The sequence below is a fragment of the Amphibalanus amphitrite genome, unplaced genomic scaffold (assembly GCF_019059575.1).
Source record: "Amphibalanus amphitrite isolate SeventyFive unplaced genomic scaffold, NRLGWU_Aamphi_draft 001574F_arrow, whole genome shotgun sequence".
NCBI classification, from domain to species: Eukaryota; Metazoa; Arthropoda; class Thecostraca; order Balanomorpha; family Balanidae; genus Amphibalanus; species Amphibalanus amphitrite.
The window spans coordinates 46687-68783 of NW_024883067.1; the positions used below are offsets into that span (position 1 = coordinate 46687).

The 22097-nt window shown below is 48.9% G+C and overlaps 1 protein-coding gene across 1 annotated transcript in view; it reads left to right on the forward strand.

Annotated features, from left to right (window-relative positions):
* The first annotated feature begins 9754 nt into the window (after positions 1-9754).
* The window catches only part of LOC122373935, a 63769-nt gene continuing 51426 nt past the window's right edge, over positions 9755-22097 (forward strand). The window contains exon 1 of the mRNA XM_043352393.1: positions 9755-10133. Coding sequence (XP_043208328.1) covers positions 10086-10133 — 48 coding nt within the window. The 5' untranslated portion in view covers positions 9755-10085. The remainder of the gene's footprint in view (positions 10134-22097) is intronic.

A 22097-nucleotide genomic window follows, 5' to 3' on the forward strand; every position in this document is an offset into this window, starting at 1 on the left:
AAGAAATGAGTGGACGAAGTTTTGCGGACGAAGAATTGCGCGACGAAGAAATGCCATGCAAAGATTTGTCCGGATACGCTGCGGTATCAATTGATTTTCGGTGACCCAGACTCTGACTCCAGCTCCGGCTTCCAAAGTCGCCGTCGACTCCGACTCTGACTCCGGCCACAACTGTCTCCACCCGACTCTGACTCTGACTCTGTAACCCTGGTGCGAACCACAGCTCAGGTCCAGTGGTTTGAGTCAATGCCCGGCCAATCAGCAAGCTGCATTGTCGTGTGACGTCATTTGTGTTCTAGCCATGCCGGTCCGCCACGAAGATGAAATAGCTCGACCTTGCAGGAAAACCGTTAGGAAAGCCGTTGACTTCAGTTGCCGGAAGTGTGCCCACGTGGGTGCGTGTGGTGTGAGCGGGGAGAGGAACTTATTTGAATTAACGCGCTTTTAATGTCGCCAAACGCCCAAACATTGTTTAAAGTGTAGATTTACTTCAAGTAATAGTGCTTTAACGATAAACTTCAGATATTATTTGTAGTGTGCTCAACATGCGTATTTAAACAACGAGGCGCCCTGCACTCGGCGAAATTTTGAAGTACGAGTAGGACAAGATAGCAACGCACCATGGAGACGGAGGTAAGTTTTTATGTCATTAAGCTGCAGAATAACTCTACCTAAGTAGCAATAATCACCGGTTGATGGAACATTGTTGAAATGTGAGTAATTCCTTACGGTGAATGGAGTCACGGACCCATGAGCCTTACGATAAGTTTTCATTAGATTTCGCCATACATTTCGTGCCCAAATGTTTTGGAATTTATTGTTGTATATAAAATAAAGAATGACATGCATGTATTGTTAATTTGCGTCACGTGGTTAACAACTGCAATTATGACTCTGTTGGAGAGTGTATTTTGATCCCATAAGGTGTATGTTTCCGAGAATCATTTGACAATATCTGGTATATTTTATCTATTGACGATGACGTCTTCTTTTCAATCATGATTGAAAAGAAGACGTCATCGTCAATAGATAAAATTGTAGCTGCAAGGGTGAAGACACATGTAAGCTACATTTAAAGTCTCGTTGCAGTCTGGCTAATCGTTCCTATAAGCTTCAGAAGCAAAACATACCCATGGGTATGTTGGTTAGTTGTACCATACTATTGGTCTCAAGATAAGGGCCCAGGCGACCTGTTTTTCTGATGCGATGAATATACCCTTTATACCCTCGCCGCAGCTCGGTTCGAGTGCATCCCTCACCCCTGCACACAATCCAATCCCCGCACTCCAATATTACCGGTATTTCTTATATAGGAGACCAATAGTACCGGTAATATTGATATTAGCTGATGTATGACGCTAACAGGAACAGGCTCTGAGCCGGTATAGAAAAAACCATCCGAAGAGTCATTTGACACCGTTGAGGTGACACCTACGAGGGGTGTTTTTTGAAGCGTACCAAAAACGCGCAGTTTCCAGGAGTCCGATTACACCCGGAATCAGACACCCCCGAGGTAATCTGACTCTGGTTGGGAGTGTATTTTATACCACATGTCAAATGATTCCCGGAATCATACACCGTGTGGGATCAAAATACACCCTCAAAATCCGATTACTCCCTGAAGTGACACCTAAAAGGGGTGTTTTTTGAAGCGTACCAAAAACGCGCAGTTTCCAGGAGTCAGATTACACCCGGAATCAGACACTTCCTAGAGTATTATGACTCTGATTTGGGGTGTATTTTTATTCCATAAGGCGTATGATTCCGGGAATCATACACCGTGTGGGATCAAAATACACCCTCAAAATCCGATTACTCCCTGGAGTGACACCTAAAAGGGGTGTTTTTTGAAGCGTACAAAAAACGCGCAGTTTCCAGGAGTCAGATTACACCCGGAATCAGACACTTCCTAGAGTATTATGACTCTGATTTGGGGTGTATTTTTATTCCATAAGGCGTATGATTCCGGGAATCATTTGACGCCGTACGGTATAAAAATACACCCCCAACCAGTGTCATAATACCCTAGAAAGTGTCTAATTCCGGGTGTAATCGGACTCCAGAAAACTGCGCGTTTTTGGTACGCTTCAAAAAACACCCCTTTTAGGTGTCATTATTTTTTTCAGTGTACCTGACGTTTGTCTGCCGTCCTGACACTGCCAGAAGGGGAGCGTAGGACCACCACGGCACCCCTTCTCCACCAAGGCCTTCTCCACAGCTCCTCTTTGAGAAAGGCAGGTGTCTTTGGGACACCCATTCCCCCTGGGGCAAAGCCGACCTTCATAACCCAACGGACCGGGTAGCTAATGACCTCACGTCGTAGATATGACTCGATAGCGTGTTGTGGTAATCGTAATAATACAGATCGACGATTTATCATCATTATCTTGTTGATCATAGCGATCCTACAGGTTATTGAGGATAGAGTCGCGCTGGGCAGTGCGAAAGATAGACATCAAACTCTGATATCCTTGAAGGTGATCAATGTGATAAATCAACAGAATGTGTGGTATGGGATCAACAACAGCATCAAAACACCATCAACATACCACCGTTAACAGCTGGAGACAGTAATCAATAAACAACTCAGCATCAAAGACCCCAACAAGCCGAGATGGATGAGTCTTCGCCAGGCTTATGACGTATAATGGTCTTGTGCAGGCGCGCCTCTTCGGCACGTTACCGTTATTAACGACGTCATAATGACGTCATTACTGTGGGCCGGCGGCTGCTTTCGATGAGCCACAGATCCGGATGGTTGACTGATGTTGACGACATCGATGAGTTATAGATGCCGGAAATTATCGATGTTATCGAAAGTATTTATGATACACCGAGGAAGGTGTTTTGATGCTGGCATTAGGTGCCTACCTGCATGATTTGATACGGCACCGTGAATGTAAGAAGTGTGGAATTGTATTGTTTTCATTTTCTACCTCTTCTCCCACATCCATAACATTCTCTCTCTCTCTCTCTCTCTCTCTCTCTCTCTCTCTCTCCTCTCTCTCTCTCTCTCTCTCTCTCTCTCTCTCTCTCTCCTCTCTCTCTCTCTCTCTCTCTCTCTCTCTCTCTCTCTCTCTCCCTCTCTCTCTCCCTTTCTCTCTCTCTCTCTCTATCTCTCTCTCTGTCTGTCTCTGTCTGTCTGTCTGTCCGTCTCTCTCTCTCTCTCTCTCTCTCTCTCTCTCTCTCTCTATCTCTCTCTCTCTTTCTCTCTCTCTATCTCTCTCTCTATCTCTCTCACGGATTTGTTCTCTCTCTCTCTCTCTCTCTCTCTCTCTCTCTCTCTCTCTTTCTCTCTCTATCTCTCTCTCTCTCTCTCTCTCTCACGGATTTTTTCTCTCTTTCTCTCTCTCTCTCTCTCTCTCTCTCTCTCTCTCTCTCTCTCTCTCTCTCTCTCTCTCTCTCTCTCTCTCTCTCTCACGGAATTTTCTCTCCACTTCCCATTACGTGATGAGCCAAATGACGCAATCAATGGTAAGTCAGTGCGGTAGGCCAGCAAGCGCACACTGGGAATAACATGTGTCCCAACACTCGGGAAAACTCCATGGGGGCATTCCACGTCAAGTGGGACAAAAAATGATCATTTTGAGCCTCACCTCCTCCGATTTTGCGAAACTTTGTGAAACTACTCATCTATATGTGAAAAGAACGGAGACATATTTTTGTCAAAATATGACGTCACGTTTCCGAGATATACGTCATCAAACATTGACATAGGCAAGGCACATTATCATCTTTAAAGCGTCATAACCATTGAAGTTTTAGACATATCACCACGAGACAAAGTGTGAAATGGAGGGAATAGGTCAGGCTTTAATTTGAGGATAACAATATTGATGTAATTAACTAATTAGTGAACCTAATCAAAATTCAAAAAATAGATTTTGATTTTCCAAAAAAATGGGTACCCTTCGATTTTGCTGATTTTTACATATTTTATTCTCCTATACATTAGCTACATCATATAAAAAATCCAGAATGGGCCGACGTCTACGTAACTGTCTTTTGGACTTCGTAATGTCTGGCACTCGCGTATTTCGTTTTAGCAACCAAGGAGAGGCGCTACCCGGAGATGCTTCTTTCTACCCCAAACCAAAGCAAACAAACCTAACCTGACCTGACGAGACCTGACCTAATCTAACACGCGTAAATATGTAACGCCCTCACGGCAGTTGCCGACTGTCCAATTTCCAAATGCTATACCTAGATACGAACATTAGCCCTCACGACAGTTGCCGGCTGGCCAGATGCTACTTAAAAAACAAATGCGTGTTAAACACTTGAGGCTGACCCGCTGCGAGTCAGCGACCTTTATTAGATTTCGAGGTGGGTACACTCGGCACACTTACTACTAAGCCACGAAGATACCTGGTCATCGTAAGCCAGTTTTTTAATGATGAAATTGGGCATTCTCCGGGCAGCGCCTCTCTTTGGTTGCAAAAAGAAAATACGCCTGACTCTCCCAGCGCTAGGGGAGAAAAGCCCGGTTTAGCCAAAAAAAGGTATGAAAAAACGGAATTTGAATTGTAGATGGGGCGGTGGGGAACTTTATCGTGTGCCAATTTCATGCTCTAGATCAATATATTCAAGATCAAATGAGGTTAAACGTGATCAAATTTGCTATAGTGACTATTTTGCGTTTATACGCCTATAGCTCTAAGAGATACTGGCCGATTTTCCTATTTCTTCCTTTATATGACATTTGTAGTGTTATGAGAATCTCAAGTTACCAAGTTACAACTTACCATAAATTTGGCAATTAGTGGCTTGCTAAGAGTAAGATGTCGCCGGCAGAGGCGGGGATCGGCCGACGCGGGAAACGTCATAGTCACATATTGTGTTTGCACCCTAAAAATTTAATTTTACCAGTTGATTTTCGTATTTATTTTAACATTAGATTGCCTGTACATTTTTAAGCCTTCACACAAAATTTGACACGAATCGATCATAATCAGCGGTAAGAAGCGCGGTGCAAAGATGGGACCGTCCCGCGCCGGCACAGTCTACCATTCAGGCGGCAACGGCCGGCGCCGGCCGCCGAGCCGCTCCGGCAGGAATGTTTGACTTTACACCGCTATTAGGTACTAGAAAAGTTGTGGACTGATTTACCTATTTCTTGCACGGGAGGATTTGCAATTCGATTCTGGACAGATACGTAAAGTTTGACGTTAATATAATAATTATGGCGTGAGTTATTGGCGATAAACAGGTGGAGTTGGCGAAATCGGCCCCTTCCACCACCCGTGCTACGTTGCACTACTTGTTGCTATATCATCCGAAGTTATCGTTGGCCCACTCTAATTTTCTCAGCACGTGTGCCTTACGTCTAGTGGAAGACAATATCTAAATTTGAGCAAAATCGAAGGGTACCCATTTTTCACAAATTACATTTTAAGAAATACATTCAAAATAAAACAAATTCAAAATCACCAAAAAATGTAAAAATTGTCAAATTTTACTAGCATAACTCCTTATGTACACGTTTCAGTTTGTTTGAAATTAATAGCTTCAAAAATGTTGAAGCTATAGATCATTCAAGATTGCAATACACGTCCAATTCTGCTAAAAAAGCAGAAGTTTAGCGACTTGTATCTCTGTAGCCCGAGGGCATATGACAAAATCCTTTCACCCTCGGAGGTTTCACCCAATAGCCAATAAGTATACCAAGTTTGAACAAAATCGCAGAGGTGGCCGATTTTGGCTGTCCCGGTTGACATGGAATGCCCCCATGGCAACACAACGAGAGAATAGCCTAGCGCGAGCGGCTAGGTTCCGTTTACAAAGAAGGACTTTTTGTTTATGTTCGTAACTGATTTTCGGGGAAATGATGAACGTTCATGATCTGGATGCATATTCAGTAGGATGCTATTAAATAACGCTGCTGTGCTCAGGGACGGCGCCACGGATTTCGCCTTGCGGGGGCAGGTTTTCAGAAAAAGGGCCCAAACAAGATGGGGGCCCAAACTTTCCGAAATATCGTCAATACCGTCAATACTATGCAAGCCTTTATTTGTAGGTACCTTGACCTACAATTCCCACAACCGTTGCCTTCTACACAATAACTTTTGTGTTAAAAGACACCCTCTTAACCCTCGCCCGTATTCGGGTTTTTCCAGCCACGAACGTATGGGAGCGGGAGTTCGTTGGGCGTTGGGCCCGCCCTAGCCGTTTCGCCCCTGATCAAGCTAGACCTTCGCAGAAAAAAAACGAACGTGCTGCCCGTGACGAGAGGAGGCCGATGATACCCAATTTTAAGGTCCTTGGTCATCGGCTAACCTTCCAGCAGTGTTCGCCATGGGCCGGGCCAGCCCAATGAGCCATGGGCTGGGCTGGGCTCTCAAATATGAAGGATTGATGGGCTGTGGATGGGCTGGGCCAAGAACTCAGAACTGTAAAGTGGAGTCAGGGATTCGCGATTGAGACAAAAACTATAACTACATGGCTTATTACATACTGTGCAAGACTAAAAAAAAACGAGTTGAAGTAAAGCACGCATGCAATGTGCATTGTTCATGCTGCTCGCAAAATGTTGTTTCTTTGCTACCTTTGGATCCCTGTGAGGTGTCAATAATTTTTAATCCATTCATTTTTGATGGGCTGGGCCGGGCTGGGCTTCGACGCTTTTACCATGTATGGGTTCGGGCTGGGCCGGGCTGTGAACCCATGGGCCTGGGCTGGGCTGGACTGGGATTTTGCGGCCCGTGGCGAACACTGCCTTCCAGGTCAGGTCAATGACCTAAAAGTCGTGAAAATCGGGACATGTTAGAACGTCGTAAAGGGTGGCTGCAGTCTTCATGCATTTAGGCCAGGTCGGGTCAGGTCAGGTCAGGTCCACTAGTAAGAGTTTTGCTGGGTATTCGTAGTAGGTGATAACCGCCTCTGAAAGCTTCGTAACATGTTACGAAGGCACCAAAATTACTTCATAAATGTTCAAATGGTTGCTAAATTCGAATTCAGCTCCAAAAACTAGCTTAGAGACATGTAAAAGTCGAAAAAGTGAACCGAGATCATCAAAGGTCAATGACCTGACCTGACCTTCAGGTGACCTAGACACCCACCCTAATGCAGGGGAGCAATATCATATCCCACGTTTGAACGCTTGAAACCACAAAAAGACTGCAAACGTGCGGCTAATGCGAGCCGACATACGCTGAATCGCCACTCCGGCCAAACATGGTCTCGAAAAGTATGTCGCAGGTCAAAGGTCGTTAGAGTCAGGGTCATGAAATTTTTAGGATAGGTGTAAAATTGATTAACGCGAGGGTACTAAAAGTTTCGTCGCGATCAGCCGCTCTTTACGCGAGTTATTCGCGAAAAACCGAGGGGGTCCGTTCGACAACAGGCAAGACATTGTTCTTGTGGTAACATGAATGGTCTTTGTTATTGGAAGCTGTTTACACTTTACTATCCTGACCAACGAATTCCACGTAAACAACCTGAATCAGCCTGAGCAGCCAAATTCTAAAGAAAAGCGTATTTTCAATACTCGAGTTTATCATGCCCCACCTCCCGGCTGGAAAGTGAGACGGACAGTGGCTCAAACAGGAGCTCGGCTCGACAGGGCCGGCCCAAAAACACCGGTACACACATGACACACGAGCGGCGCCTCGGGTAATGCCCTTAGGTTGACCTAAAGGCCCTCGCATGAGTGATATGGGCCCTCTCAAGTATGGTACAGTTGACCCCGAAGGTTGACCGGCGGCCAGGGTTTAGTGCTAATCGCGGGCAATTTCGATATCATAGGAACCCTATGTTCCTATGTTTCCCCGAGACTGGATATGGGCCCTCTGAGGTCTCGAATGGGCATTCGGAGACCTATTACGCCCCATTAGGCCTAGTATGGACATTCTGAAGCCTGGTATAGGCACTTTGTGGCCTGATACGGGCTTTCCGAGGTCTGTTCGGGTCTATGCGGCCTGACATTGGCCTTCTGAGGCCTTGTAGGTGCCCTCTACGGACTGGTCTGGGCCTTCGGAAACCTGTCAGGTCCCCATTAAGTCTATTATGAACCTTCTAAGGCCTAGTAGAGGCCTCAGAGACCTGACTTGGCCCCTTGATACCTGATGTGGTCCTTCTGAAGCCTGGTTTGGGCCCCTGAGGCCTGGTGTGGGCCTTCTGAAGATCGATAGATCCTCAGTTTGGCATGGCCATTGGAGCCCGGAAAAGGCTCTTTCTTGACTGGTAGGGACCCTCAGAGGCTTGATATGGGCCTTTTTATACTACTAGGGGCTTCTGAGGTCTGGTATAGACCCTCTCAGACATTCTAAGAACCTTACCAGACCTTTCAATGGCCCTCTCAGCACTGTTGTTGGCCCTCTAATGACTGGTATGGACCCTATCAGGCATGATACGGGCCCTCCCAGTTCTTGCAAGGGCCCACTCAGTACTGCTGCAGGCCCTCACATGAGTGGTATGGGCCCTCTCAGGTATGGTACGGGCCCTCCTAGTCATTGCAACAGTCCTCTCAGTGCTGCTGGGGGCCCTTCCATGATTGTCATTGACTGACATAACCCTCAGTAATATGTCAGGGTACGGGACCTCACATAACTTGTGGTGGCCCCCTCAGTACTTTTATTGGCCCTGCTGTGGGCCCTCGAAGTACTGATATGGGCCCTGTCACGGCTGGTATGGGCCCTCTCAGGTATTTTACAGGCTCTCGCACTCCTTCCAAGGGCCATCTCAGCACCGCTGCGGGCCCTATTATGACTGGTATGGGCCCTCTCTTTCTCAGGCATAATATGGTACCTCCCAGACCTTGCCTGGGCCCTTTCATATATTGAATGGGTCCTCTCAGAAGTGGCATGGGCCCTCTTTGGCGCGGGCCCTTTCTACAGCCTGGGAAGATAGGACAGGGCCACAATCACCCAAGATACAAAATAAATGATTTTCTTTCACTTTTTTTTTTGCTAAATTGGGCCCTTTTCCAAAAAACATGGGCCAAAGCCCGTAAGTTTTATCTTGGCGGCGGCACCTTGAGAAGGCCCCCTTTGGCTTGATTCCCCACTCCTGAAGTCATTTCTACAGCTCTGCCCAGAAGTCTTCTTTCTGCACAGCCAGAGAGTATTCCTTCCATGCCTGACCTGCTGGCTGAAAGAGGGCCCCAGTGTTCAGAGTTGGGGGGGCGGCTGCCCCCCCCCCTGCCCCCCTGTGGCGCCGTCCCTGGCTGTGCTTCCAGATTTAGTACACCAGCCGTCATTTCTTGCTGCTCGAACGTCTGGCCCGTGCCCTCTGACCTATGACCTTTGACCCATAAATGTCTGTTACCGACAGTCTTTCCTCCCACACAGGCTATGTCGAGACGCCAGACGGCTGAGAGGACCAACAATCAAATCCCAGAGGAGGGCTCGTGGCGTCTTGCTCAACAAAGACCGCCCGCTGTCGCCCCCGCTGCCGCTACCGCCCTGCTTTCGAACTCCTCTGTCACAGAATTGAGCCACCGCCCCCCAATTTGCCACACGTGCAATTGTTGGTCCTGAATACTCCGTGACAGCGCCGCAGGCAGATTGATCAGATACGACCCGCACGCGCGCCGTCAACGCTAATGGATAGCACCGCAACGGCATGGATGTGGCATTTTCTTTAACTGCATTGTAATTGGACTAAACGCCGGGCAATCTTGGCCGGTCGCCCGCCAGCTGCCGGCGTCTCGACCAATCAGCGAGCGCGTTACAGCCGGCCGCCGGCCGCACGCGCTACGCCGGCCAGGGACAGCCAGGGAGCCTCTGCGGGACAGATACGCCGCGGACGGCGCGGGGTTTGAACGGTTTTGGTTCGTGCGGCTCGCGCAGTGCGCTGAAATTTAGCGGTTCTCTGCTGAAAAGTGAAAGAGGTGGAACAAAACGCTCTGCCTTTGTGACTGGTGACTTTTGAGGTTTTAGACAAGTCAGGGAGGCAGAAATATTGTATTACAAACTTTGCAAAACAGTGACTTACGAGAACTACAGTGACTTTGGTAAAACCCTGCTAGGGTTGAGAGACTTGTGTGTTTTATTTTACGAACTGAGTTGTTGGGTCGATTCCCGCGCTAAAATTGACAGATTTAGCCGCCCCATTGATGGTGACAGAAGATCGCGAGGACTGACAACATGACAAGTTCTGCGAAATCTACAGATGCCGAAAAGTCAGATGTTGAGGTAAGTTCTACCATTTTATTTCGTGTATATTTGGAATCCAGAGTACACCAGTAATTCATAATTAACTTCTGACAGAACGTTTACTCATTGCTCTAGTCTTCAGTTGTAAGTAAAATACAGCACTACGTCCTGAAGAAGTACGCTATTCCTAATTATTATTCTGTCGATCTATGCATAAATTAACTATGCGTGCATAAAGGGACACAAAACTTGTGTTGCCGCGTTCTTGCAGAGCACATTTATGAATTATGAACCATGTAGAAAAGCTCATGGAAGTCCAATGCTCTCCCGTCTCAGTCTGTCTTTGTGCAATCAGAGACACAGTCCATATCTGATATATCTGAATCATATCGCAATTCGCAAACAATTCCTAACATTGATAGCGCTTTATCGATTCCTTGTAACCACATTCATTGCATTCGTCGCTATACTATCATTCAATATTTCCTTTACAAACTTCTGCGTGTAAGCAAACACACTACACAGTGCGCATTTATATTCATGATTACTGAACCAAATCAGCATCACTACAATAGCAACGCCAACACAAACGAACAAGACCACCGAAACAAGCCACCATCTGAACTGATTTGAGTTACAATCGCCAATGCGCTGAGCGAGCTCAAATGGCACCGCTATCTGCATTGGTGAGGAGTATGAACCATCGTATATTTTTTCCTGAAGTGTCTGCAGTGCTTTTGGGCACAGTGTTCTGTCCTGTGTAATGTGTGCTGTCGATCGGTAAGATAGTGTCACACAGGACAGAGGGGCTGCAGAGATAGATAGATAGATAGATAGATAGATAGATAGATAGATAGATAGATAGATAGATAGATAGATAGAGAGAGAGAGAGAGAGAGAGCGAGAGAGAGAGAGAGCGAGAGAGAGAGAGAGAGAGAGAGAGAGAGAGAGAGAGAGAGAGAGAGAGAGAGAGAGAGAGAGAGAGAGAGAGAGATGTGATGGATGAATATTGCTGACGCCCTCGAGGGACCAGAGTGACAGTGGGCGGTGAGAGGGCGGGAGGGGCAGGGATTGTGGGTCAGGGCTGTGCTATGTGGGTGGGGTAGGGTGGGAATACGGCGATGTCCTTCCCGGTTCAGGGTTTGGACTGTGTGGTGGAAGGATGGGTGTCAGAGGTTTTATTCCTGTGCACCTGATGGGATGTTTTTCTTTGTTGTGTATGGAAGAATCTCGCAATTTCTGATTATATACTCTTCAAATTATTGATATACACTGTGCTTCAAATCATTTCGTCTGCATTTTAATCTGAATTGTAATTGAATCTGTGATGCTCCTCCAACATTTTCGGCGATATGATAGCAGCTGATTTGTCGTGTAGCAACTTCATTTTGAGTTATCAATATTCAGCTTTCGGGTCATGATTCACCTAATCCTTATAATTTTGTTTCGCAATGTCAATTGATAATAACATTGCTAACTTCACCAAAAGACGTTTTCACTCCATCACATATTTATCGTTAACCGCAGATATCCGGTAGTCCTACCGATACAGTATGATGCATACACCATCCATTACCTCCCTACCCCTCCCTCTGCCTCCAGACAGCCCCCCCCCCCCCCGTTCAATGACCATCGTCTTCCGCTGCTGCTTCGGACCCCGTCCTCCAGCCCGGCGTCGACCTCGGTCGCCCATTAATCATATGCTAATGGTCGCCCGTTAATGGCAACGCAGATGGCGTCTGTTCATTACTGAAACTACATTATCGCTGATCAGGGTGGTCGGGGCACGGTATACCTGTGATAGTGGGGATTCAGAGATAGTTTGGGGCAGTTACAGTGATATAGTGGGAGTTAGGATGCTGTTTGGGGTTTTCGGGGTAGGGGGATGGGGAGAGGATCGTTTGAGACTATTCGGGGCGGGCAGCTTCGGCAACAAAGGCATTGAAGTTGCACGTGTTTTGGGAGGTGAGCATTAAAGGGACCCTCCCACCTTCAAAAAAGTTTATGAATTGGCATGAAAGTGATGTCGCTCGGCTCAGAAAGAGCGAAAACGAATATCTACCAAATTTCACCGAAAAATATTCACCGGTTTTCAAGATATTAGATTTTTACTTTTGTTTACTTTTTGGGATCTCCGCTGTTCTTAGCGACTTTATTTGGAAGCAATAGTTTGGCAGCTGAAAGTGCGGCACTTGTTGCGCGCAAAGCAGCATATACCACCGCGTGCTACAAAACGTTTTAGTCAAACATTTAAAAATTGTTAGATATCTGCACTGACGTTACACATTCAGAGGGGTATTCCAATGCATTAGCCCCTCTGAATCAAAATGCTGCAATTTTGAAATTCAATATTTCCGATTTAAGGCATTTCTCGATGTTGTGAGTGCCGAAACCGGTAATTGTGAGCCAGGGACCCCATTTTGGCTATCTCAACTTAAATCTAATGTTAAGGTGGGAGGGTCCCTTTAATTCGTATTCCGCCTGTCCGTGTTTTATGCGAAGCATCTCACCTTCCGAATGCACATCACAATAGAACCCACATCGGGGTAAATAGACTTTTAACATTGATTTTCCATGAATAAGCGCCGACACCTCCACCCCTCCCTCCCTTCACCCCCCCCCCCCCATTACTTCCTGGACCTTCCCCGCTACCACATCAAACATTGACCAGCCGAGGTGCATAAACTCCAAATCAGTCTGATGAGCTTCGAGATATTTCGCAAATCGGCCAATTAGCAGTCCGTGATTTGCATAAACGACTGCTATGACACCTCCCGCGCCCAATTTGGCGCCTAACGAGTGGGACTCAGTGACAGGAAAAGGTAACGGTCTCTTTTTAGCGCGCCGCGTGAAAAGTTGGCCGATCTGCAGCGGGGGGGGGGGGGGGGAGGACGGACAGTTCACTGACCCAAAGGGACAAGTTCAGTGAACCGATAACAAGATGGGAACTGGAAGTAGTCAGGCGTGAGGGGCGAGGGGTGTTTCCCCCAGGACAAGAAGCTGAATGCGAAAAGTCGAGTATTTGTGTGGCTGGAATTTCTGGTATAGAGATGAAGTGATGAATTTTGGTATAGAGGTGCGTTTGAATGTAACACGATTTTTTTGTAAAAGAGCACTAAATATGTAAATCGTCCCAGTAAACGACCGGTAAATGATGGTTTGACAATAGTGAGTTGTTATCTAAAATGAACATAGCTCGATTTCTACCTTATCATTCAAGTAAACAATCTGTGTAGTCTGACATGTAATTCTTTTTGAGGCATTGTTAAACGCTCCTGTCGAACATTGGCATCATTTCCGTTATTTACAACCCGAACAGCTGAACGTAAAAGGACAGTCAATCCTTCATTTTGATATGTCACGTACTTGTCAAAGCCGTCGGTTAGACAGGGACGCTTTATAGAGAATTACGCATCCAAAAGGTTGGTCCAGCTGGAGTGTTAATGTACAAACGATTTGCTTTATCTGGGTCAGTATCTGAGGGATCTATTTGCCAGCTGTGAGTTGTGACTCATATATCGTCAAGACCATGTAACATTTGTCAGATGTTCAACCGTCTCGTTCAATGGCAGATTTGTCACGGGGCTATAAAACAGAAGCTCAGCTGAAATGCCTTGTAATAATAATGTGGGATTATGGTAGTTGATAACCTTTCATTGATGAAAAGATTGGGCAGGGTAAAACAAAATGCTAAAATATTACTATCAAAATACTACACACCTGAGTTTGTGCTTGAGTGCTACATTTCTGATTGCTACACTTGCATCGAAGTCAAGTAAATGTGCACACACTTTACTCAAAATGTATGTATTGCAGCTTTCATCCAGTGTATGTACCTGAAACGATTTTTCGGTAAAACTTATAAGCGGTAAATCGCATTAAATTGTTTTAAACTGCTAGTAAAAAGTTCACTTTAGTCCCTCAGTCAGCCTGCCATCCGTCTTTTCTACTCTCGTCAACGATATCGCTGTCTCGGAACTCGTACTAGGCAACGTTCACATCTGACAAAAGCACGAGCGGCGTCAAAATCCCCGCTGTGCAACTGAGGGCTAACGCTGAAAGTTGGAACTTCCCGAAATGACGGACGCTTCAGTGCAGTATTGATTCTTTCTCCTTCCTATGAAGGTGCCGCGGACACGGCCGACTCAAACAAACTTTACGCGTGTTTATGACAGTTTTTGAAAAATAATTATCCAAATCTCAACGTGTGGGCGTCGTTTACACGCTTGGTGCTTGAGCTAGCGCTTCCTGAATTTTAAAAAGCAAATATATTACGACAGTTGTTATTTCACGCCTTTTAACATTCCTTGTGAGTTTTCGTCTTTGTTTCTTGCCTCTCGCTTTGTTGTTTTGAATTTTATAACGTAACGAGCACACTCGAGTGGGATTCTTGAAAGACTGGACGCATTATTCATCACACCCTTGTTAATCATTGGCACTCAGGCGTAGCTGAAATTGAATTCAGAAAAACACTCAGCCGTCTGCCTCTTTCATCGTTCCTCTGATCGTAATCGCATACAGTCTTCGCTATAAACCCATTGACGCCATCTTGGTCCAGTCGTTAAAACAGTCCGACTCAATACGGTCCGATCAAAGCCGCTCGCCGCCGCGCCGCGTCTCGGCACCCTTTTTCACAGATGTTTCCATCCGGGGTACGTCAAGCGTCACGCCCCCTGGGGCGCTATACTCTACCCTTCACATCTCTATCGGTTCTCCCGGCCATAAAACGATACAATACTGTCATCTGATTTTCACATGCCTGCCGAACCCTCGCGAATTGCTCGGGGACTATGGGCGAATGCTAGGAGAGTATTGGAGACCTCCTACGGTTTTTAACGGCACACAGGCTGGCTGGCCGGTCGGGAGAGGGGAGGAGGGTGCAGTAACGACCCACCCGTTCGACCTCCCCTCCACTCCGAGCCAGCCCCCGGCACCGGTGCGTCCGCTGCTTCCCGGGGCGCTCGTAAAAACGCCGTCACCCCTGTCCCGCTCCGTCACGGCTGGCTATAAAACATGTCTGTCCGCCGCCGCCGCCGCCGCCGCCGCCGCCGCCGCCGCCACCGCGGTCGGAGCTTTGGAGCACAGAGGTGCCTCACGTTAAATGACATGTGTTGAAAACCGTCTGGGCACCGGTATTTTCGCATAACGGTTCCCCAGACACCGCTTGAATTGGGGTTTCAACGGGTTATTTTCATTTTAAAACGGGAACGAATGGTGAAAAGATGGTTTCAAGCGTGAATTTGCAACCGATAAAAGCAAATGAAGGTGTAACAATCAACAGATGCACTATTCCCATCGCTGTCTTGCCGAGAGTGTTGAGTGTTGAGATTAAGTCCATGTCCATCAGCTTAAGAATTTAGTCCTGTGCTTCTGATCACAACAGGCTCTGGGAGTAAACAAAATGATAGCTACAAAATTAACTGCTACTGATGGTTATCCTTCCTTTCTTTCTCTCCCTACTTTCGTTTGTCCCCCCCCTTCTCTCTCTCTCTCTCTCTCTCTCTCTCTCTCTCTCTCTCTCTCTCTCTCTCTCTCTCTCTCTCTCTCTCTCTCTCTCTCTCTCTCTCTCTCTCTCTGTCTCTCTCTCTCTCTCTCTCTCTCTCTCTCTCTCTCTCTCTCTCTCTCTCTCTCTCTCTCTCTCTCTCTCTCTTTCTCCCACGCTGGCCCACGCACAATATCAGTTTCCACGGGGCACTCAGCGCACTGATAGCACCGGAAACGAATACGTCACGCTCTGACAGCTGCCGGAAACTGACGTCGGTGACGGATCGGTTTCCCACGGGGCTAGTCCGCTCTGTCGCTATCTGACAGGATAATCCCGGTCGACAGGTTTCTCCCCTGCAGCATTCTCGCTCCATACCTACCGACGTAGTGCCTCCCTAGGGTATCGTTGAGTTACCTTTCAATTTTCAATGGAAATACCGGAAGGAAGCCATACATTTGCCGGTCTCGGCCGGCCGCCTCTGCTCGACGGTTAGCGGTTGGAACCTTCCTGCAGTCCACCTGTTGTAGTCATTGTTACAGTCGCTCGGACAGGAGGAAATCGCTCTCTTCCTATGGATGTTGTGGTTCAGACAGGCGGATGTCTCGAAGCAGGGAATCAGTCGGCAGTGGGCAGCTGAAAATGTGTTATTAGGTATCCATCTTGTGTGCGGTATAGGACAAGTGTTTCCGATTTTCACACAGTTGAGAGAGTATTTTAGGGAGTATTGGTGGTTGAGATCGTTTGAAGATTGCCTGTTTCCGATCATTGTCGCCTCTAGATAGGGCAGTTCCTACCAGCACCGTGTGAAAGTCGCCGATTTTTTACACCTGCTTCGCTCAACGTTTAAATTTGACCTTACTCGCGCCTCGTGGTTTCAATCCAGTAGCACGCTTTGTATCGTTTGCTAGTATTTGAAGGAGGCCCATTTCGGTCCTTCTTTCGTCCTTTATCCCATATCCGGTCCAATAAATAACCTGCCCCCAAACAGCTTTATCGGCTATCGATCTCGGCTTTGAAGATTCAGCCAAAGTAGGCCAGGGTCTATCACTCACGAAACGTTCCTAGACAAGCCGGAAGAGGCTTCTCGACCATCTGTGCACGTTTTCAGCCGTGTTCTCTCCAACGAGGAAACCTGGGATTTTGTATGGCGTCCTAATCTGAGCCGGCTCCCCTGCGCTATCACTATCAGGAAATCAGGGGCGTCCCGCCATCTGGGCACATTCTCCCCGGGACTGGCGTGGTTCGTGTCGCCCAGAAACAAGCGACTGATTTATTCCCGCCCGCCACATGGGGCCCCATTATTCATTTTTGGGGTTTCTCGGCCGCCGAGGTGGCGCCGGGTCGTTTGAAAAAAGCTCGGCTGAACCGCTGAGGAGAGTAGACAGAGGGGAGGCGAGGGAAAGAGAGACCTGCTGAGGGAACCTGACAGCCCCCGACAGGTTTCCAGTCCCTGGGTGTAGTATTACTACCTGTTCTGATTCTCTGAGAGCCGTGGTGGCAGCCGCTGACACCGGCCGGGACAGGTCCTCACGAGCGCCGAATTGGGTCTCGGTTTCCGGCGTGACGTCACAATCAGCTGTGGTTAGAGCTCCCATTGAGGTTCGATTAGTCGGTGAGAGGGATAAAATCGGCCGTCAGTCGTCAGCACTGAAACGTGAGCCGTCAGCGCGGTCTCGCGGCGAGCCGCCGCCACAGCCGCCGGCCTCCAATCGACCTGAAAGAACCGCGAAATTATTCGCCCCCAAACGACGCTGAGGTTTCTTTTATAGACCCACCACAGGGCTAACCACAAAAGACAGATTGTGTCGCCCAAACAAACACGCGAGCACAAAACAGCCATTCATTTTAGCACGCCGACTGTTTTATTTGGCACCTCTGTCGATTATTTTAGCACCAGAGAAGACGTTTTGTATAAAAACCGGCCCCAACGGCGGCATCCAACGTTAGGAATTTCCCGTTAGAGTGGCGCTTTTTTCCCATGATCGCGCCCACAGAGGGCATGGATTCCCCACGACCTCTTCACATTCCCACATCAAGCCCTCCGACAGCAGAGTGCACTTGACTAGCGGTGGCCGTTAGTCCACCCCACCCCGGCCGTTTTTCGTGCTCCCAACCCTCCGAGGATGCTCCCTACGGACCGGTAATTTTACAGCGCCTCGCGTGCCGGTCTGCCGACCCAAACCGACCAGTCATGGACCTGCCAGGAGCGATACCGGCCAGAAAACCCTGTGGCACCTCGGTCGACGTCGCCCGGCTGGTCGCAGATAGCTGCTGGGGCTGGGCACCATATGGCAGACGGGACGTGAGGTGGCGATCCAGCCCCACTATTCGTCCTCTGGGGCTCTCTGGAGTCATCCTAACTCACCCGCCGCCCGCCCACCGAAAACCACCCGCCCGCCGTCCGCCCAACGCGGGCCACCTGTGAAGCGAGACCATTTGAAGCCCAGTGGGCGAGTATCCTAACGCCGTAATCAGTTCGTACTACGGGGTTGATTTAATTAGCAACCAGACGCTCTCCGGAGCGAAATTACAGCGCTAACGTAATTGCAACGTTTCTCGTCGAGGAGCGAGCTGAGCGCGACTTGCATGGTGACTTCACGCACGCGCGGGCGCCGCAGGCGCTGCGCTGACGTGCGACGGCTTCCGGGCGCCCTCTGCGGGCTTCTGGGCGCCCCGGCGCGCCCCTGGGCGCCCTGAGGTGGTCTGATGGTCACTCGCAGCTCGGTAGTCTTTGCATGATGGATGAATGCGCCACGAGGAAGTTATAGTCGTCTGGGCCAGCTGAGAGACGAGAGACGCCATCAAGGGAGGATGCGGGGTGTGAACAGCACGGGATTTACATACGAATGTGAGACCAAGTGGCCAGCGGCTGTCAGTGAGGACTGAGAACTGTGTGTGTGTGTCTGGGAAGATCGACAGCTAATGGCCCGTAGAGATGCAAATGACGCGAGGGAGATGCAAATAGTGTGAGAGAGAACGGTTGTGAATTGCAGAAACTCACCGCGGGCTATCAGTTGTCGCAAAAAACGAGATTATTCAATTGCGGTTTGAAAAACTTGATTACTGAAGCGAGCGTAAAAACGCGACTGCCATCTGCCCCATTAGTGAAGATCTCATTCGGTTACGGTAGTTTGAAATTGAATGGTCCGCGCTTATTGGAGCGTGCATTTGTGTGCGGTAATTTTGAACTCAGCGTAACACACGCCACGTGCGGCGGACCGCACATACGCGGCAATGTTTCAGCATTCGTCCCGCTCGGCTTATCACAACAGTTGGTCCATTGGCCAAATCGCTTAGTAAGCCCGGGCTTAACGCGGCCACTACATCATCCTGGACATTGTTTGCGCTGAAATTAATCTCGTTACTCTCATTTTTGCGGCCATGATTACATGGACACCTGCCCCGCCGCTGGCCCGATGCCGCAGCCGCTGCCGCTGCCGCTGCGCGCTGCCGCTAGCCCTTCATTGCAGGCCCTGCCGCCTCAAATCCCGCCCGCCATATGGGGTGTTGCATTATCCCTCACCATCGCCGGCTAAAACCACGGCATTCAACAAATAATTAACAGCCACGGTGCTCGTTTATTATTTTGCGCACGCGATCAAAGAAGCCGCCCTGGCCGCGCACGGGCCGCACGCACATGTTCCAGGAAATTACACACGGCGTAATGGTAGCGCGTTAGTGCGGGAGCGCTCTGGTGTTGATATCACGTGCTGGTAGTCGGGGAGGCCGGGGTTAATTATGAGAGGAGAGCAGATGGACCACCTGGTTAGAGGTGACGTCACGGAAGGTAAAGAATGATGGGTGCTGTGCAGCAGTGGCGGATCCAGGATTTTCACTGGGGAGGGGCTGCAGGTCATAATTGGGCGCCACGCCCCGGATGGGCGCCATAGTCGCATCGTATTGGCGCTGAAATATTGGCGCCCAGTGGCCCTGACAAGAGGCGCCCAGGATCAGTATGTACAGTGACACCACACGATTGGAAATATCGGTGCGGAGCGTACTGAAACGACGTTATTCGACTGATTTTTGCATCCTAGTCCTAGTATGCGGCACTCCGATGAGTTGCGAATTGAAAATTGGCGCCACTGCGCCTTCGGCGCAGTGGCGCCAGTTTTCCTTGGGTGGGGGCTGCCAGCCCCCGCAGCCCCCCCCTGGATCCGCCACTGCTGTGCAGCGCCCGTCGTCGAACGTTCACTGTTTAGTGATTACCGTCCACCGCCCACCGTCCACCTCTACACACCGCCCTCCGTCCACCGTCTACCGTCCACCACCTAACGTCCACAGTCTACCGTCCACCGCCCTCCGTCCACCGTCTACCGTCCACCGTCCACCGCTCACCGTCCACCGTCCACTGTCTAATATCCACCGTCCACTGTCTAATGTCCACCGCCCGCCGTCCACTGTCTAATATCCACCGTCCACTGGTCCACCTCTGCCATCCACCGGTGTCCGTTCAGTGTTCATGACTTTTTATCTATTTGTCTGTCTCTCTGTTCGCGTCCTTGTAATCTTCCAGTTGTCTGTGTGTCCGTCCCTCTGTCTGCCAGTCTGTCTTTGTGGCCTTCCATCCATCTGTCTGTTTCTGTATCCGTCTGTCTGCTCCGCCTTAATACCCCATCGTCTGCCCTGCCTAACCTACAGGAGGTAGGGTCAGGCCACCTCCGGTTTAGTACGACCTACCTCAGAAAAAAAGACGGCAAAATGATAACATTTCCGGCGTAAACCCTTCCCGCAGCGCCCCCGCGTCTTCCTTTGTTTGCTGTAGTGTGTGGTTTGCCGCCTCCCAGTGTAATTACTATCCAAGGCCGGAGGATACGGAGGCAGTCCAACTTTTCCCATCCGGTCCGCGGTTTACCCAGTTTATGGGTGTTTTGGTGGTGCGAAAAAACGACCCTGTCGTGCTGCCGTGATCGAGACACATGATCCTATTGGTTCCGAACTAGCCGGGGTGTGATTTCGTGTTTCCCTGGGGAGACACTGCAGTTGGCTGGTGACCTCTAGGATGCTCCCTCCTCTGCCCTCCTCCCCACTCTCTCTGTCGGTGCCACCGCAGACCTAATTACCCAGTGGTCTACATAATGACAAGGGAGCGTCCCTGCCATGCACCCTCACCCACGCCGCCTAGTTAAGTCGTTATGGTCCAGCATATCATCTTTTATTCCTTTCACCCCTCTGTGGCTAACACATAAAGTAGCCTAACCTTCAAACAATACCCCGCTCCCCTCCCTCTCTTCCTCTCTCTTTCACTAACCCTTCCCTCTCCCCCGTCTACCTTTCCAGCTAGCCCTTTTGTTAGACCGATGAACTTGTCCGTCCGTTTGGCGGCCTCTCGATGGTTGATAACATAAACTTATGTCTACAGGTCACGAAAGGGTCAGCTGTTGCCCAATGGGGGAGGGGATGGATACGGGGGCACTCTAGAGTGGGAGAGGGGTGCTCGGAGGGCCAGGGGGTCATGGGGGGGGGGGTGTCAGTGAGGGAGGGGTTGGGGGGGGGGTCCGGGTGACAGCGTTGACAGCGGCTCTGGCACGCGTCGGTGGGTAATGGATGGGGTACAGCACGACCCCCCCCCTCACCCCTCCATCCCCAGACCCCGCCCTAGCCGCGCTTCTGGCTGATAAGGTTATTTTGGACCGCAGGGGTTGTATGTGGGGGGTCGGGGAAGGGGCAAGGGTGATGAGATGTCCAGGTTTGCTCGGAACAAAACGTTAGTCGTTCGGCTGCCTCTGCAACGGTTTTTTTTAGAAGACCAGCGATGCAAATAGCAAAAATGCCTTTCACTTTAGTAGTTTAATTAAACAATAATTTATTCAGATAATTTGATAAAAATGCAAAAGGCTCTATAATATCAAATAAGCCTCTAGGGAAATAGCAAATGGGTATCTACTTCATTAAACTTTAGTTTGGTAGGATAACGGAATGGCTCCTCAAAGGCAGTTTTTTTTGTCTGTTTTTTTTTTCGTAATTCGAGAGAAAAATAACTACAGCGTGTTTTGGTAAAACAATGGAGATTACTAAATGGTATAGCCGCTGCGAATCTCCCGCTGCTGAGCTTGCGTTGCCATCAATCAGAGCCGGCAATGTCCTTGCAGGTCTGACTTGCTGAACATTAAGCGGAGCACCTGCCTTCCGTTCGACATTCTCACGATTTTCGCACTCCTAAATCACTGCCAACGGCATGCATTAACACCTAATGATCGTTAATGGTGAGAAAACTGGAGCGACACTGAGCGTTATTTTCAACTTGCAAACTGCAACGCAACATCAGCGGTTGAAGCATTTGAAGGGCATATAGCTTTGAGAGTTTGAAGGCTATGAGAGTAAGAGAGCTGTAAGATATTATATACAAACTGTGAGAATCGCGTGCGCTGTGAGAGCCACTGGTTTGGAAAAAAATCCAGGAGCTCTGTCAGTTATCCGGACTGAATAGGAATCCTTTGAAGTTCAAGAAGTGTATGCAAATCTTCGTGCCGAAGCAGACGCACGGCGAGGGTTTCGACGGACATCGTAAGGGCTTC